We start from the raw sequence: 18004 nt of genomic DNA on the forward strand, positions 1-18004 counted from the left end.
CACTGTAAGGCTGAACTTTCACATCCTCTTTCGTTTAGACATGGGCTGTTGTCAGATTCATGTTTTTTACAGCTGCAGTCATTAACTCTTTGACCTTACACAATTTTATTCATTTTGGACAGGAGAAAAAATTGTTGACACTCCTATAGGTACTTGTTTTTTTTTTTTTTTTATAAAAGTAGGCAAAACAAAAATAATATGTCAACAATTTTATTTAAAAAATTAATATAACAAAAATTTTGATTTCAGTTCCGAAAATTATTTAACATTCTCAAGAATATCCCACACTAGGATAATACGACACTTGTATATACACATTTAAAGTAAAAAATACGTTCATTTCATTTCCTCCAAAAATTGAAATCCTTAATAATATCCTTCACCTTTGTTGCTTGTCTTCCTGAATCTGAAATAAACAGCTTAAAGTGATATTTTTTTTTAATAGCGTAGGAATTATAGGATCCGGTAGTATGAGATCCCGTCTTTGAGTCAACTTGCATTTTTGTCGACCCTGTGATGAGCTTTTCTTAAAACGTTTTGCACTTGGCATCAACGGAGGAGTAAAAACTTGCTCATGATCTTTCCTCGAACACTGTAAGGCTGAATTTTCATATCCTCTTTCGTTTAGACATGGGATGTTGTCAGATTCATTTTGCTTGCAGCAGTCATTAAGGAAATTGCACAAGGATATGGGTCTTTCAGCAGCAGTAATCTCTTGATCAGGTCTAGAAGTGGAATTATCAGGCTGTTTGAATGAATTTTCCTCCAACAGGTGCCAAGTTTCGCCGGTATGTCTCCAAATCTGCTTTCTTCCATCAAGCCAGATCACCTCATCAGAATATGTTGGTGCACTTAAAACTTTTCCAAATAACATGTCTTGAACAGGTCTAGAAAAAGAATTATCAGGTTGCTTGAATGAAATCTCATCCAACTGGTGCCAGGTTTCGCCGTTATGTCTCCATATCTGCTTTCTTCCATCAAGCCAGATCACCTCATCAGGATATCTTAGTGCACTTAAAACTTTTCCCAATAACATTATAAATAGTTGTTTTCTCTTTGCTTGGTAAACTCAAACTATGCATTAATAGTCAGAACCATGCCTTATATTATGCGAGTGACGTCATACCATCCACCTTTCCTACCTTTAAATGAAAGTGACGTCATCGCGTCTTGACCTTGATGACCTTTCAAAATCTGTGTGTTATAAAAGTGAAGCCTTGCAAAATAGATTTTCTGCTTAAATGAAGTACAACAAAATTGTTTTCAGCTTCACAACTTTGCTCAATCCCAATTTATAAGGTTATAAAGTTATGCAAATCCATTTCCTAAATTTTGAAGAAAAAAAAAACATTGATATGGCTTAAATTCTAGGCTACTCAAATAACAGGAATTGCATTTTCAGAACTAAGCCAGAGAAAAGGAAACTGATAATTTAAAATTAAGGTAAAAAGTTGTTTTGTCATAATTTCAATGGGTGAATCCCATTGAAAATTCAATGGGTAAAATTTCAATGGGATATCCAAAAGTAGCTAAAGTAGAATTTTACCCAAAAAGTAAAGCTATTAGTGCCTTTTGATTTTGAATCGTTATATTTTGAGCTTACAGCTTGGTTGAGATCAAGGGTCATCATGAGTCATCAAGGGCTCATCAATAGGTTCATCAAGCTTGATGAGCATGGAGCTCACAAAAATCAATGTTGACTTTTAAGATCTGTTACTGGTTTTATCCGGAACTCATAATGATTTTAACTATGCTATATAGCTCTGGAGATTTTGTTTTAATAAAAGTCGGATTATTTCGTAAAGCAAAATTCCAACATTCAAAAATTTCCAATAAAAATTCGGAAATTTCTTCACCATTTGTTAAGTTTGATGATGAAAGTCGGTCAAGAAAACAGCATGTACGCGCCGGTTACGTCATTCGCCTATTGAAATTTTCAGTGTAGGCTATTGAAAGGTTTGTCTAAAATATTTTGACTGAGAAGTATTTTGCCTCAGATATCAGTATCTTTTCACCCGAAATAACCCACAAGGGTTCAAAAATGGAATAGAAGAAAGGGAATAAAACAGACAGAATAAAAAAATAATCTTTTTGTTTCTTATGTTTCTTCTGTTTCTACGATATAAAAAAGCATTTGATACTCTAAATCATTCTATTTTGTTTGAAAAACTGAATAGCTCAGGAATTCGTGGAAAGGCATTGGATTTAATAAAGTCATATCTACGGGATCGCGGATTCCAAGTAGAGTTACAAGGCTTTCTGTCTCAGCCTAACTCCCTGAATGATATTGGAGTGCCCCAGGGGTCTATACTTGGACCGTTACTATTTTTGATATATATAAATGATCTCCCTAATTGTCCATCCTATAAGGATAGCCTAGCGCTTATGTTTGCAAATAATACAGTGGTATCTGTTGAAGCTAAAACCCCTTCATTATTGATCGAGAATATGGCGTCTGAAATGAATTCAGTTATCCAGTGGTTTTCTTGTAATCGTCTAGTTCTCAATTTGCCTAAGACAGAATTAATTGTTTTTGGGAGATCTTCTGATGAAAGTAAAGAGTGAAATTGAATCTGAAAACGCACAAAATTACTTCTTAACAATTTAAACGTAATAGTTTTGAAAAACAATTTCAAATAAACTGCCCCACGATTTTCGGTTATATTTGTAGAATTTTGAAAAATTAGTGCTGTATGGAAAACACTAAATCGACGCAACACAACAGATTAAAAGCAGAAAAACACTCAATTAGCCCGAATAAAAAAACGAACAATTTTTAAGGCTCTCAAATTCTTTTACCAGCTATAAAACAGATTTTACTAGACAATTTAAATCCTTTACAAAAAAAACTCAAATGCATTGAGTGTACCGTAAGTGCTCCGACGCCCATTAATTTCCCCCAAATTAATCCAATCAAAATTTTGAGATAGCTATTTTGTTGAACATAGTTGAAAAGTCCACTAACAATGTCTCCGGGATTTCAACCCCCGCAGCCCTCAGGGGAAGGGCTGTAAGTAATGCAATTCTTACATTGTTTACATATATAGTATTTGTTATTGAAAAAGAGGGCTTGTTTGACCTTGAAAGTTCGTAAGGACCAAGGGCATTCAGGTGAAGCTTATATAAACAATATCTTAGGTACAACCCACCTTATCCAGCTGAAACTTCCAGGGCGTCATGAGGGGATGTCCTGAAAAAGTATCTGAAGTAATGATAAACGAAAATGAACAAAGAAATTTGCAGTTAGAATACTTGAGAAAACGACAATTACGAGTCATAAACGAAAGTAAAGAGCAAAGGAATATGTGGTTAAAAGACAAACACCAGCGGAAATTACAACGAGTCATAAACAAAAGAGAAGAACAAGCAAATATGCGGTTACAAGAAATGTTACAACAAGGTTCAGAATGAATTAAAAAATAAATTGAAGAGCAAGGAAGACATTTTAAGCAATCTCATAAGACCAAGAGGACAAAACGTAAATTAACAATTAAAAACGAAGGAATACGTGGTTAGAATACTTGCAAAAACAATAATTAAAAACAGCGATAATTACAACGATTCAAAAACGAAGTGAAGAACAAGAAAATATGCAATTACAAGAGATGCCACAGGAATGATCAAAAATAAAATGAAAACAAAGCAACATGGGGCTAGATGATAAGCACAGTTCATATATTATCCAGTATGATCATTCTCTATCTCATCCATTATAAAAACCCGGACCGGGGTGCGAGTGCTCCGGAGAACGTTTTGGCAGATATAAACATGTTAGACATGCTAGACAGGTTAGTCTGTTTCCGACTGTTTCCATCAAAGTGCATTGAAACAAACGGAAATAAAGCTAATGCAGAAACAAGCTAGACAAGCGAGTCAAGCTAAGGCAGAAATAAGTGGGAGGAGCTTTTTGTTCACGAAGACCAGAAATGATCTGCGATAAGCTTACTGGTATATTCTGTCTACTGTGATGATAAGCGACAGCTTAGAAAAAGAAAATGCGGTTAGAAGGTAAGCGGCAACGAGAGTTACAAGCGACAACGAGAATCAGAACGTGTAAAAATGAAAGTGAAGAACAAAGATTTGCACGGTTAGCAGACAAGAAACAGCTTGAATCAGAATGAATCAAAAATGAAATTAAAGTAGAAATAAATATTATGTTATAAGAACAATGCCATTGCAATCTTCGACGCGAACTAACTGTGGCGCAAAAGCCAGTACAAACATATGTAAAATGCAATAAACAACACAAGTGTTAACTAAAAGTCAATGGGGCCATTCAGTGTTCAATGCATTGACTGTGGAGCCCTCCGTTTTCCCGAGGAAAGAGTAGTCAACAAAGACAATACATTTCTAGGTTGCTGTTTGCTTGGTCGAATTGTATTGCCACCTCCAAAATAACCGAATGAATTGGTTTGGCCATTTGTGGGATGTCACTTGCTCTCTAAAGAGTTCCAAAAACAAATTTGAAAACTCGAACTTATGTTTCGTTCTAGATTCATTCAACTTAAGTGATGAACGAACAAATAATTGTCGTAATGTTTTCAGCTTCAAAATAGTTGGAAAGATTTATCAGACAATCAATCTAGTGGCAAATCTATCACAAACCCCTTAAGGTGACTTTGAACCATCTTCATATAGCCAAATGTACTTTTTAGACCCGATAAGGCTGTTAGAGAACGCATTACATATCACTTAAATTATGGGATCTCTCGTAACCTAATGAATCTCTTAGAAGATATATCGCGAGAAACAAACAATCATGCCAAAGATAAATGCGGGGGCTGGAGGATGAGGAAAACCAACCTGTTGATTCACTGGGACAGCACCTTCGATTAGAAGACAAGCGACAAAAAGAATCAATATATAAAGGCCTGCCGCGTAGCCGTGCCGGGGCCCGTCAGCGAAGCCGCCGGGCTCTGTTACTATATATATTTATATATCATATGAAAAAGTTTTCATTTGTTATACGTGGAAAAATTAATTTTTTGAAACTCTTCCCATATATCTTGTGAGTTGGTTGTAGGTGAGCGGTTTCGCGTTTTTTTTCTTTTATTTGTGATTTTTTTCTGAGTCTATGGAGTCTAATATCATCTGACATGAGTTGATTACCGGCGATAAATAGTGTCAGGTCATCCTTTTTCTTTCTTATTCTTTGACTTCTTTTCTGTTTTTCGGACCACGGAGCCAACTGGAAGGGAAAGGGTGTCTTTTGTTGTTTTATATATACAGCTGGTAATCAAATTTGAACTTGTAAAGTACTATTGGGGTGAGTTCCTGAGGTAAACGCGTCTGTATTCCCTAAAGTGGAGTTTATTAATATTTAAGAAGCGATATTAAAGACTCAAAATATAACAAAACCTCATATTATTATTACTTATATTTATATAACAAATAACTAGCAAGTTTTTTTATTTTTTCACTGTTGTTTATATCCATGTCCAGGCTTTTTAGAAGTGATACACTGCTGTCACTCAATAATTCTTTATACGTCACAAGATCCATTCTTTCGACATTCAAATTGTAATAAATATAAATCTTTCCTTCCAAAGTAGCATAGACGAGGGCTTTTGAGTTTCCCCCATGATCAACCGAAAAATTTCCAGCACAGAATGAACTCACAGATCGCCCAAAGGCGAAACGCACGGTTTTTCCTTCCGTGTTCACAATATACGTGTAGCCATCCGAGGCACATGCAACTATTTCATCTTTACCGTTGCCAGTGACATCTAACTTGGAAACACAAAATAGATTGCCATCTATTTGCAGTGACCTAAAATATAAATGCATTCATAATTTAGGAAGATGTTTCTAAACATCGTAGACTTCATATATACTAAAGATAAATAATTCTTCTGTAGAATTAACAGATATCCCCTTTATGCTTTCACCTTTTATTCAATCATCTTTTTATTTTACTTCCTATACTTTTTAAGTTGAAAAGGAACTGGGGTCAAAAGTTTCCAAACTGTATGCAAGTCGAGGGCTGAACTTTGGCCAACACTGATTTACGCAAACTATTATAAACTATGACTTTTATTTTAGATTTTGATTTGACATTTAATTGTTTAATCTTTTATATTAATTTAAAAAGAAATTTTCCAAAGTTCCAAAACTGTAAAAGTTTCCAAACTGTATGCAAGTCGAGAGTTGGACTTTGGCCAACACCGATTTACACCACCGATTATGAACTACAACTTTTATTTTATATATTGATTTGATATTTAATTTTTTAATCTTTTAGATTAATTGAAAAAGAAATTAGTTTTTATAATGGAAGTAAAGAACAAAATCAAAAGTTTAAACAGAAAAAACTAATGTTTCAAATATTATGCAATATATATGTATTAAGTTGCCTCAAATAAATCAACTCGTGGTGTTTCACTATATTTACAGAAAAAACAAAATACAAAAACACAAACCGAAACAGCAAACGGCATGCGAAAAAATAGTATGCTTTTTTAGACGCAGAGAATTTCTCAGGTACCATACGGGAAAAAAAACATTCTCTTGTAAGTCCCTCGATGATTTTTCAGATTCTGAGATATTTATAATTATTAGTGCGCAATTTAAATTCTCTAAAAAAAGATAAGCCAAAAAATTTCTTTTCGCAAATAAAGTCACTAAGCACTGTAAAAATAAAATAAAAAAAATGAACGACTGATTTACAAAGCAGCTCATTGGACTTGCCAGCCGAACTATCAGTATCTGGCAATAAAAGTTTTTCACTGTGGAAACCCGCTTTAGCATTGTTCGAAACTAAGAAATAATAAACCATGATATAAACCACAGAAACCCTGTTATTTGTACATATAATCCAGAGGATTTCAAATAATGATGCAAATTTCTGAGTTTGATCTAAAATCATAGCAGTCCATAGACACCTTCACATAAGATTTGTCTACAAAATGAGAATCAACAAGTCTTACTAATCTTATCGAATTCGAATCATATAACAACATCCTAAAATACTTAGCTATGCAGAAGAAATTTACTGTGCAAAAATGGGGCGTTTATCTTTTGATGAATACAAACGGGTTTAGAAGGCGGTCCTTAACTTGACTCCGCAAAGTTTGAATAGCAGGGTTTCAAGCTCTGACCTGATTTTAAAAGACAAAATCACCAAAAAGGTAAAAAGCGTATAGGTATGTAGAATTTTTTTTTCCTCTGAACATCAGCCTTTAGAAATTGAGAAAATAATAGAAATTTAAGAAAGAAGAAGGATCAATTAAAGAAAAACAAAAGGACGTCTGATAAAACATTGACAGGAAAGAATACACTTATTTAGCAAGGGCACCGGCAGAAAATTTTCCAGGAGGGGGGGGGGGCAGACGCCAAAAGCGCAGTGGTGGGGGGGGGACTGGAAATATATTTCAGGATATCTATTTTTGTAGGAATAAGTTTAATTTTAAATACTTTTATTGCAAAACTCTCAAATAAAAAGAGAAATTAAATTGCATGCAAAATGAAACAAAATGCAGTAAATTTTAAACAACAAGGATTCCTGGCAAAGGGATCACTTTATTTAATCAATAATTTGTTTAATTATTTTGTATTTAGTCTTAAAAAAAAATCAGACTCAAACCCAAAATACCGAAAGATTTATTGCTTCCATAGATTATAAAAAATATAGACTTGGCCTTATGCAATTTTCTACGGCTTAGAATAGTTTACAGAAAGGATAGAGATACTCAAAAATCATCCTGCCTGCATAAATACCACGTCTTGATTTTATACCGGCCATGTAAAATGTACCTCTTTCATAACAGGAGAATTCTCCACCTAGAACTTAAATCCCTTTTATATTCAGACAGTTAAACAATTTACAGAACAGCGAAAGAAAAGCTAAATTTAAACTTACTATCCAGCTGTCAAATTGATCCTCTTTTTTTTTTATTAGCCTATTCAACTAAATAAAATGAACAGGTTCAAAAAATTGTCACAGGAGAATCTTATCAAATAGTTTGTGATAAAAAAACTGGAAGTAAAAAGTGACTTGGGCCAATTTTCACCAAAACTAAAAATGGAATTCTCTTGACAATTGCTAGACCGACAGTATTGGTTTTTTATGCTGATTCTAAATATAGTTTATTGTTACCCATCCACAACTAAAAATTTGAGAAAATTTGCCTAGTTTTTGAAAAAAAGTGGAACACCCCTAGAATTGTGAGTGATCTTATTGAAAATCCCTTAATAAAAAAAATATCATATCAGAGAACTCTACTATAGAGGTTTCGAGCTCCAATCTTCAAAATTGGAATGGAGTTTCGTTTTTTTTTTTTCAGAAGAAACATTGTCGATACATGTTCATTTTTTTTTTTTTTTACCAGGGGGGTTTGTATAAAAGCGAGTGTCCAAGATATTTGGGAGGGAGCTCATTCAAACGTAAATTGAAAGCTCTTTTTTAAATGACCACACACGTTGGGCCAGAGGAAAGTCTAGTTTCTGGCATTTTATGGCACCAAACTACCACTTTACCCCAAAGAGGACAAACTTGCAATCAATTTAAAATTCTGAGAAGTTAATTGATTTAAAAGTACCAATAGCTATATTTTATACTTTCCAGTTACAAAAGACGTAATGCCAAACGGTGGCATTACTGGATTCAACCAAGTTGATTCACTTTATTTGTAATGAAATTAGGCTACGTTTGGTGATCTGTAATTGCGTATCAGCTAAAATGAGGGGGGAGTCATTATTTAGGCGGGGATAGGCTAGATTCCTAAAAAAGTACATATTAATGGACACACTGCTTACTCATCATGAGGCTTCACATAAATTTCAAAAGAGGTAGAAACGAGTCGGAAATAATTAAAATGTTTCTCTATACAGCTAAAATATTAAATTCCCATATCTAACAGCACAGAGGGGGAAAAAACAAGGCAGGCCATCATCAGCTCCGCCAGTAAATTTCTTTGGGGTGGCAAATACTGCTTGGAACTTAGTTTTCAGCAATTTCAAATGGTAATATTTTTCTTTTTCTATTTATGTGAAGTGCGTCAATGTATTTAAACTAATGAATGCAATGTACTTATCGACAAGAAAGTAGTATTACATAGCTTGTGATGGCTCCAGTTATTTAAAAGATAAAAAGTCTGTCTCATCTTAAACTACTTACTCTTTACTTTGAAATTTGGCTTTTGTTCAAATTTTTAAGGAAAATTTGCAATTGGAAAAAAAAAATCAAAGCACTAAAAAACTTTCGTGTAATGAGCAGGGTGTTGAAAAGGGAGCAGTCCCCCTTATATGCAAGATAGTTTCAATTTCTTTGGAGTTTTAAACTTGCTCCTTACTTTAGTTGAAAAATCTTTTCTATTTGTTTAATTTCATTTCATGAGACTGTAAAGAATTATGAAAGCAATACTTTTGGTAACGCAGAAAATGATCAATATTTCAATGATCTCTGTTTGGATTTTGATATTAATCAAACAGATCATGATAACTGACGGTAAGTAAGGAGAAATTATAACGTACATGAGGGGATTTGCCCCCTCCTCAACACCTCACTCTTTAAATTTTGTCCCAATTCTTTAAAAACAACTTCTGAAACACAAAGGTCGTTTTTTTAGAGTAATACATAACTTTTTTTGAAGTGCCAAAAACTTTAGCGTTAAGATCGAGGTGCTGAAGAGGGGAAAACCCCACTCATATACATAATAATTTATATTCGTTTTAAGTTTTAATGATGCTCCTTACTTTCACTTGAAGTTTTTTTTTTTGGTTTAATGATGCTTAGAGAAAAAAATTTTTATAAATGAAATTTAAAAAGTATATCAATTAAAGTAAAAGTATTTAAAAATGAAAAAAAAATAATCACAAAACAATAGACGAAAAAAATAGCCTACTTACAAAAACTAAGATATAAACTTCCAGGTGTCTGTTCTGTTGATTAATGTCGAAGCGCTGGACGGATATTTTTTAACAATATCGACAGTTTTGAATTTGGTTATCAAACACCAAAATATATGATGCCTTTAGACTACTCAGTGTTCATAAAGAGTAACGCATTATCAAAGTAGTTTGGTCCAAGTAAAACATTAAGAATAAGATTAAGGAAATCAAATAAAAATTTTTATTAAATATTTTCGATTAATTTTGAATACCAAAAACCAATATATTTGACACCTTTATACTTCATAACCGTATAAAATTAAATCTTTTTCAAAGTGGCAAATAGGTAAATACAATCACTCCTGGAAAAGACGAAAAACTTATCTGTTCAGGGGAAAAAAATTCCCAGCATTCCGTTTAGGGGAAACATTTCTGATTATGGTGGCTTCATATATCAGCTCATGGATACTCTTGCAGTGCAAGCAAAAGTTGAAGCCATATTATTACCGATATTACCCCGTATTAAGTTGTTTACTGTAATCATAAGAACTTTATTGTGTTCTAATAATTGCCCTAATTATAATTAACAAATACATATTTAGGATCACCATAAGAAGCTAATTCTTTGATTTAATGTTATAAATATTTAGGCTCTCATACTTTCGTTATTGTCAAGGATCGTTATTTACTTACCATTCGTTACTATGAAGAATTTGGTTATTTTTTTTTTGTTGTTGCTCGAACCAAATCATATAGCAAAAATGTTTCTGGAAAACTTCAAAAGTGTCACTCAGATCCGTTAAATTTATATGCATTTGATAATCCCTTTCAATAGTTATAATCAATCATTAGAAAAAGTGCACTGAACTGAAGCATAAAGCATTGTTTCAAAAAAGAAGCCATACAATGAAGTGAAATAAATAATTGAAAAGGCCAAAATGAGTATATTTCTTCAGCTGATCCCTTCTCTCACCAAAAGAACAAAAAATATTGTCCAATACAACTACTGTCTCCCTATTATCCCGATGATAACATAAAAGTCCGACTATAGTATCGATGTCTTGATTTTAAAAAGGTTCCAAGTTCTGCGAAATAAAAATGAACATGACAAATACAAAAAAATATGATAAGGAACTCATCTTTGTAAACAACGACATTTTGTAACAACAATCTTAATAAAAAAAATAGGCAAAACAACTGCTTCCTCACTTATGCTTAAACCTAAGTTAAACGAACTGTAATGATAAAACAGTAAGAATTGTGAAGATACGGCTTTTAATTTTTTTTATATGATAGTACGTGGTTCAAAAATTTATTCAAGTTGAATTCATTAATTAAAAAATAATATATCTATTCGAAACTAAGTTAATTGCTTCAAAGGAATGGTTCCCGAGTTTCCATGCTTCTTGGAACCCTACCATCAACTATTTCTGGTAGAAGTACTTCAAAGAAGAATATTTCTAGCTTTGATAGCATTTCCTATATTTATCCCGTATTATCAAAAATTTTTTCTACTAGGAGTTAGTACAATAGATAGTGAAGGGTTATACGTTTTGAACCTTCAATACCCCCCCCCCTCATTTTTTTACTTTCTTGTCAAAACGTTATACAGACCTCTGCATCTCTCGGTAAAATATTATGTAAGATTATGCACTAAAATATATAAATTAAAAGTAAAAAAAAAACACTTTGTTAAATTGTGATAAGTATTTCATTTGCCCGTATAATTGTGGTGTTTTTATTTGCAGAAATATCACTAAATACAGGGGCGGATCTAGAGCAGAATCTTGGGGAGTGGGGAAATGTGACAAGAGAGCCAATAATTGACCAAATTGGTGCCAGGAAATGTTGAGGGGGGTGGCCCATCCCTGGATCTGCCAGTGACTAAGTAGAAGCTCATAAATCAAAGTTTATTTTATTATCAAGATTTACGCTACAGAGTTGACTGAATTATGTTTGTATGCTATTTTTTCTGCTAGGCCGTCAACTTTTGCTTGCATTGCCAGAGTACCCATGAGCTGATATATGAAGCCACCATAATCAGAATAGTTTCCCCTGGACGGAATGCTGCGAATTTTTGTATTTTCCCCCTGAACAGATACGTTTTTTGTGTTTTATTTTTATTTATCTTTCCAGAAATGATATTATTTATCTAGTAGTTTCTTTGAGAAATATTTAATTTTTTACAGTTATGAAGTATAAAGGTATCAAATATATTGGTTTTCGGTAACCAAAATTAAATTAGAAATATTGAATTAAAATTTTTATTTGATTTTCTTAATCTTAGGTTTAATGTTTTACTTTGAACATACTACTTCGATAATGTGTTATTTTTTTTTAATAAGTTGAGTCTAAAGGCATTAAATATTTTGGTGTTTGATAACCAAGTTCAAAACTGTTGATATTGTTAAAAAATATCCGAAAAAAATGTTGGTCCTTACTTTCAGTTGAAAAAACATGTTTTTTAATTGAATTTCTGATTTTTTTTTTTTAATAACTCCAGGATACCTGGCCCCCCTCCTCGGAAAAATGCCCTTCCCTACAAAAATATCTTCTGGGCAATTCAATCCTGGCGAAAATTTACCCCGAACATTTACCCTTAACATCTGCACGTCTAAAATTGAATCGGTAAAGAAAAAGCAAGATATATAAATGAATTTTTTATAGAATTCTAGCAAATTCATCAAGTTTAAAATTTCCCCTGAAAATCTCTCCCCCCTGGAAACTTCCTTCTCCGTGGAAAGTTCCCCCAGCAGAAAATTCCTCCCCTCCCAACCCAAAAAATGTATGCATATTCCCAAGAACAAATAAAGCAATGGGTAAATTTTATAACTTAAAAATCTTTCCCCAGGGGCTGAAGGGGACCATTTTATCTCTAAAGACATATTTATTGGGCCTTTCAACTATGCTGAAGAAAAAAGATGACGTGGGAGGGGGCCTAGTTGCCCTCCAATCATTTTTGTCACTTAAAAAGGGCACTAGAATCTTTTATTTCCATTAGAATGAACCATCTCTCGATGGTCTAGGCCCAATGGTCAATACGATTACCCGTGGAAAAAAAAAGTAAACACGAATCCGTGATCTTTCTTCCGACAAAAATTACAAAATTCCACTTTTTTGCAGATATGAGCTTGAAACCTCTACAGCAGTGTTCTTTGATACGATGAATCTGATCTCATTAAAATTCTATGACTTCGAGGGGGTCTTTCCCCCTATTTTGAAAATCAGACTAATTTTCCCAGACTCGTAGCTTTTGATGGGTCAATTTAAACTTAATGAAAAGTATATATTTGGAATCAGCATGATAATGCAATTCTTTTGATGTGTCAACTTGTATCAAAATTCAGTTTTTTAGAGTTTCGGCTACTTTTGAGCCGGGTCGCTCCGTACTTACAGTTAATTACCACGAACTGTTCCATTACCCATGCAAGCCCGAGCAGAGATCACTGAGACGCTGATTGTTTTTCTTCACTATCTAAAGTATGATGTTTGAAAGAACCTATATTTTCATTAAGTATAATTGCACAAATGGATAGGGGTTTTCAAATAGATAAAGAAGCGCGTTTAAACGTTAAAACAAATGTAAAATGCTCGGTATGTAATCTGGACTGCCCCTTTCTCAACTTTCTTATTGGTAAATACATTACATAGATTTGTTTAAATGCATTGAAGTACTTCAATTAGAAAACTAGAAAAAGAAATAAACCGTTTAAAATTGATGAAAACCAAGTTCCTTGCAGTGTTTGCCACCCCAAAGAAATTTCCTGGCAGGACTGATGATGACCTGCCTTGCTGTCCACCTCTGTGCTGGTAGAAATGGGAATGTAACATTTTTGCTGTGTAGCGAAACAATTTAATTAATTCATACTCCCCCTACCTCTTTCAATATTTATCTGAAGCCTCGTGAAGAGTAGGCAGTTTGTCTATTAAAATGTACTTTTTTAGAAATCTACCCAACCCCCACCTAAACACTGTCTGACCCCCCGCTGTATAGCTGTTCGGCAAGTTGAGATCGCCCAGCTTAGCCTAATTTCATTACAAATAAAGCGAATCAACTTAGTTGAATCCAGTACTGCCACCGTGTGGCATTGCTTCTTTTACAACTGGAAAGCCTAAAATATAGTTATGCATCCCTTATATCAATTAGCTTTTCAGAATTTTAAATTTATTGCAAATTCATCCTCTTTGGGGTGAAGTTGTAGTTTTGTGCCCTAAAACAGCAGTAAAGTAAGACATTCCCATGGCCCAACCTGTCTGGTCACTTGAAACAGGGATTTAAATTTACGTGTGAATAACTTCCCTCCCACTTATCTTGGATCTTCTGCTTGACACGATCACCCCTGGGAAAAAAACAAAACAAGATTGGAGCTTGAAACATCTACGCACAGTATATTTAATTAGCAGTAAGTTTATCGCAGATGATTTCTGGCTCTTCATTCTCGGTGCGAACAAAAAGCTCCTCCCACTTATTTGCGCACTTATTGTCCACTTATTGGTGAGCCGGCCAAGTGGTTTTGTCAGTACTTGTTCCGTAGGTGATTATACTTTGTCTACCCGTGAAAAGATCTAATGTCGCTTATGTTTATACGTTCTCTGGAGCACTCGGTCCGGGTTTTTATAATGGGTGAGATAGGGAAAGATCATACTGCTAATTATATAAACTGTGCATCTACGGTAGGGTTTTCTGATATGATGTACCTAATAAAGAGCTTTTCAATGAGATCGCTTGCTTTTTTTTTTTGGGGGGGGGGGGGTTTTTCAAAAATCAGGCCAAATTTCTCAGATTTTAGATTTTGGGTGGGTAACAATAAACTGAAAGAATTCTAAATATTTAGAATTAGCATGAAAAGCCAATACTGACGGTGTAGCAATTGTCACAAGAATTACATTTTTAGTTTTGGTGAATGTTGGTCCAAGTCACTCTTTACTTCCAGTTTTTTTTTCACAAACTATTTGATAAGATTCTGTTGTGACGAAATTTTTTTTTAATTTGTTCATTTTTTTTAGTTGAATGGGACAATAAAAAGAAAGAGGGTCAATTTGACAGCTGGATACTAAGTTTAAAGTTTGTTTTTCTTTCGCTATTCAATTTTTTTTCATAATATATGAATATATAGCGGATTTAAGTTCGAGGGGAAGAATTATCCTGTTATGAAAGAGGTATATTTTACATGGCCGTTATAAAACCAAAATGTGGTATCTGTGCAGGCAGGATGATTTTTGAGTATCTCTACTCCTTGTGTGAAGTATTCTAAGGCGCAGAAAATTGTATAAAGGCAAGTCTACAACTGTTATAATCTACGAAAGCAATCTTTCTGTAATTTTAGTTTGAGTTTGAATTTCTTCTAAAATTAAATGCATAATAACTGAATATATTATTGATTAAACAAAGTGATCCTTTTGCCAGGAATCCTTGCGGTTTAAAATTTACTGTATTTTGTTTCATTTTGTGGGCAATTTAGTTGCTCTTTTTATTTGAAAGTTCTTTTCTAAAAGTAATTGAAAAATAAGCTTATTCCTACCAAAAAAAATCCTGAAATTTATCACCTGTCCCTCAATCCCCCCAGATATTTTGGCGTTTGCCCCCTCCCCCCTGGGAGATTTTCTGCCGGCACCCTTGTATTTCACAAAGAACTTTTGTGACCTAACTAGGCCAAGGTCTTCTTTAATTGCCTTTCTCTTCTTTCAAAATCTTTGACTGCAACCTAATTTGACAGAGCATTAACATTTGCTTAATATGCTGAAACATTCACTTATCATACCAGCCAATACGAGTTGAAACCCTGACTGCTTATCACCTGAAGGCTGGTATTTATGCCCGCCTATTGAAACTAAATATGCAACAGCTCGGGAGTTTCTAGCATAAAACTGATGGTAATAATTTTTAGTAAACTTATGAAAATGTCTTTTCTGAATTAATTAGGAAAAAAAAAGTCAAGTTGTTCCTTTCAAAATCCTCTACAACTCTGTATTGATTTTATTAAACTTCTATGTACCGTTCTTTTAGACAAGTTGAAATGGAATTTGCACGAAAAAGCCTAATTTAGAAAGCCCAGAACAAAAATGAAAAAATAGCAAACTCAGATTATGTTGTTAGATCAGGGGAACAGATAGAAACCAAAATTGATGCCTTTATGCGTCTATTTTCGCTAAACAAGCTAAAAATATTTAACATGGAAGAGATAGCCGGGAGTTTTTCTATTCCGTTTCCCCTTAAGACATGGCATCAATAGTGCCATTTGGCAGTTGCAGGTGGTGGAATTCATAAATAAAACGTAGACATTAGAAATTGCTTTAATGTGAGCTATTAAACATCTGTCTACGATGTTCTTGTAGCCCGTAGCCCCACCCCTTGAGAAATGGCACATAATGTGCCATTTTTGCGCCATATGGCACTTGCAGATGGCGGAATTTATAAAAAGCACGTAGATGTGAGAAACAGCTTTCTAATGAGCCATTAAGTATCTCTCTATGATATTCTGGTAAACCACTAGCCCTGGAAAAAAAGGAGAAAAAAAAAGGAGACAGGTCAGTGCTACCCATACATTACACTTTTCATTTTGAGCACACTTTTCAAAACACTTTGTTAAAACACTTTTCATTTTGATCTGACGCCATTTTCGAGGGATTTCAGGCTCTTTTTCGAAATAACCATAAATTTCTTTTCCCAATAAACTGTCATACGAACTGAAATGATAGTTATTATTACTGAATCAGCGTTAGATGGAGATTTATCTTTATTTGGTAGTTTTTTTCTAAACGTGTTTTTTAACTTTTGGTTGCCACAGGCTGTAGTTTGCTGTGTACTAGAATGCAGCTACCGCTGCAACCGTAATGTCTCCTACAGATGGTGAGTGCTAATGGATTGTAAATAGAACGTGACTAATGTTTTTTCTTCTTTTTTTATTCCAATTTGCTTTTCATTATAGATATTTCTAATTTTAAGTGATATTTGGACTATATTCTATATGTTGAAGCAAATAACAACATGGAATATGTAGTATTTATATGAAAAAGTTAAGTTTCAGAATATACCACTTTTTTTTAACCCTACTATCATTAATATCTTATTTTTAGAGAGGAAGAGATCGAGGGGGCTTGTACTGCCTGTTCTTCCAAGTAACGACAGGAAGGCACCAAGGATTTGCAGCGTCCCCAGAACTATTCAATACATAAAGTACATAAATTGAGGAAAAAATGAATTCGATGGATTCAACAAGTATACATGGATCGATGATTTGGCTTCCTTAGCAATTAAAGGTTGCTCCAACTCCCCAGTGAATCTCGGTTTTGTACCGAAATAGCCGAGTAAACCTTAAGTTGGTTTAGACACCTGCTTAGAATTCCCCCATACCTACCCTCAAATACCATCTACGAGTTTCCCCCTTCCAAAGCTAGTCGGAAACGACCTCGCGTGCAACCAATGAAGGGCTGGTTCGAAAGCCTGTCCAATTTTCTTGCGTTAATTAACATCGACCTTGATAAAGTACATGTGCTTGCAATTAACCGAAGCAGATGGAGGAGTCTTTTGTTACTTTAAGACGAGCAACGTCCGACAGAACACGCAAGTCAATATGTTAAATTTGACAGAACTTCGGTTAAGATATCAAACTCTTCCTTGAAATGAACTGTTTATAAGTAAGGACCGAGTCGGCCCAATAGCAATCGATACTCTAAAGAAAGTAATTTTGCTAGAAATTATTACATCTCAAGAACTGCCTTTTCATTGGATTAAATAAAAAAAACAAGTTTTTTTAACTGAAAGTAAGGAACGACGTTAAAACTTAAAACGAACATAAATTAGTCCGCGTATGAAAGGGGGGGTGCCCTCCTCAACGTCTCACTCTTTACGCTAAAGTTCTTTATTGTTAAAAAAATAGAATTGTGAGAAAATCAAACTTTAGCGTAAAGAGTGAGGCGTTGAGGAGGGGACAGCCCACTTACAAAAAACAAATAAACTTATATATTTATAAGTTTATATAAGACTTGTAAATTTGAAATCAGCATTAAAATCTGATTCTTTTGATGTATCTATTGGTATCAAAATCCCGTTTTTTAGAGTTTCGGTTACTATTGAGCCGGGTTGCTCCCTACTTACAGTTCGTTACCAAGAACTGTTTGATACCAAATATATAAAGTTCATTATGTTCCGTATTACCCATCAAAATGGGAAAAA

At 33.9% G+C, this 18004-nt stretch overlaps 1 protein-coding gene across 1 annotated transcript in view; it reads right to left on the reverse strand.

Moving 5' to 3' along the window:
• Positions 1–5347: 5347 nt before the first annotated feature.
• Positions 5348–18004, reverse strand: part of LOC148950578 (KICSTOR complex protein ITFG2-like) — a 47523-nt gene continuing 34866 nt past the window's right edge. The window contains exon 4 of the mRNA XM_089091655.1: positions 5348–5770. Within this exon, the coding sequence (XP_088947781.1) occupies positions 5371–5770 (400 nt within the window). The 3' untranslated portion in view covers positions 5348–5370. The remainder of the gene's footprint in view (positions 5771–18004) is intronic.

This window comes from Artemia sp. Qi Xiang Cuo, chromosome 7, assembly GCF_049724085.1.
Source record: "Artemia sp. Qi Xiang Cuo chromosome 7, ASM4972408v1, whole genome shotgun sequence".
NCBI lineage: Eukaryota > Metazoa > Arthropoda > Branchiopoda > Anostraca > Artemiidae > Artemia > Artemia sp. Qi Xiang Cuo.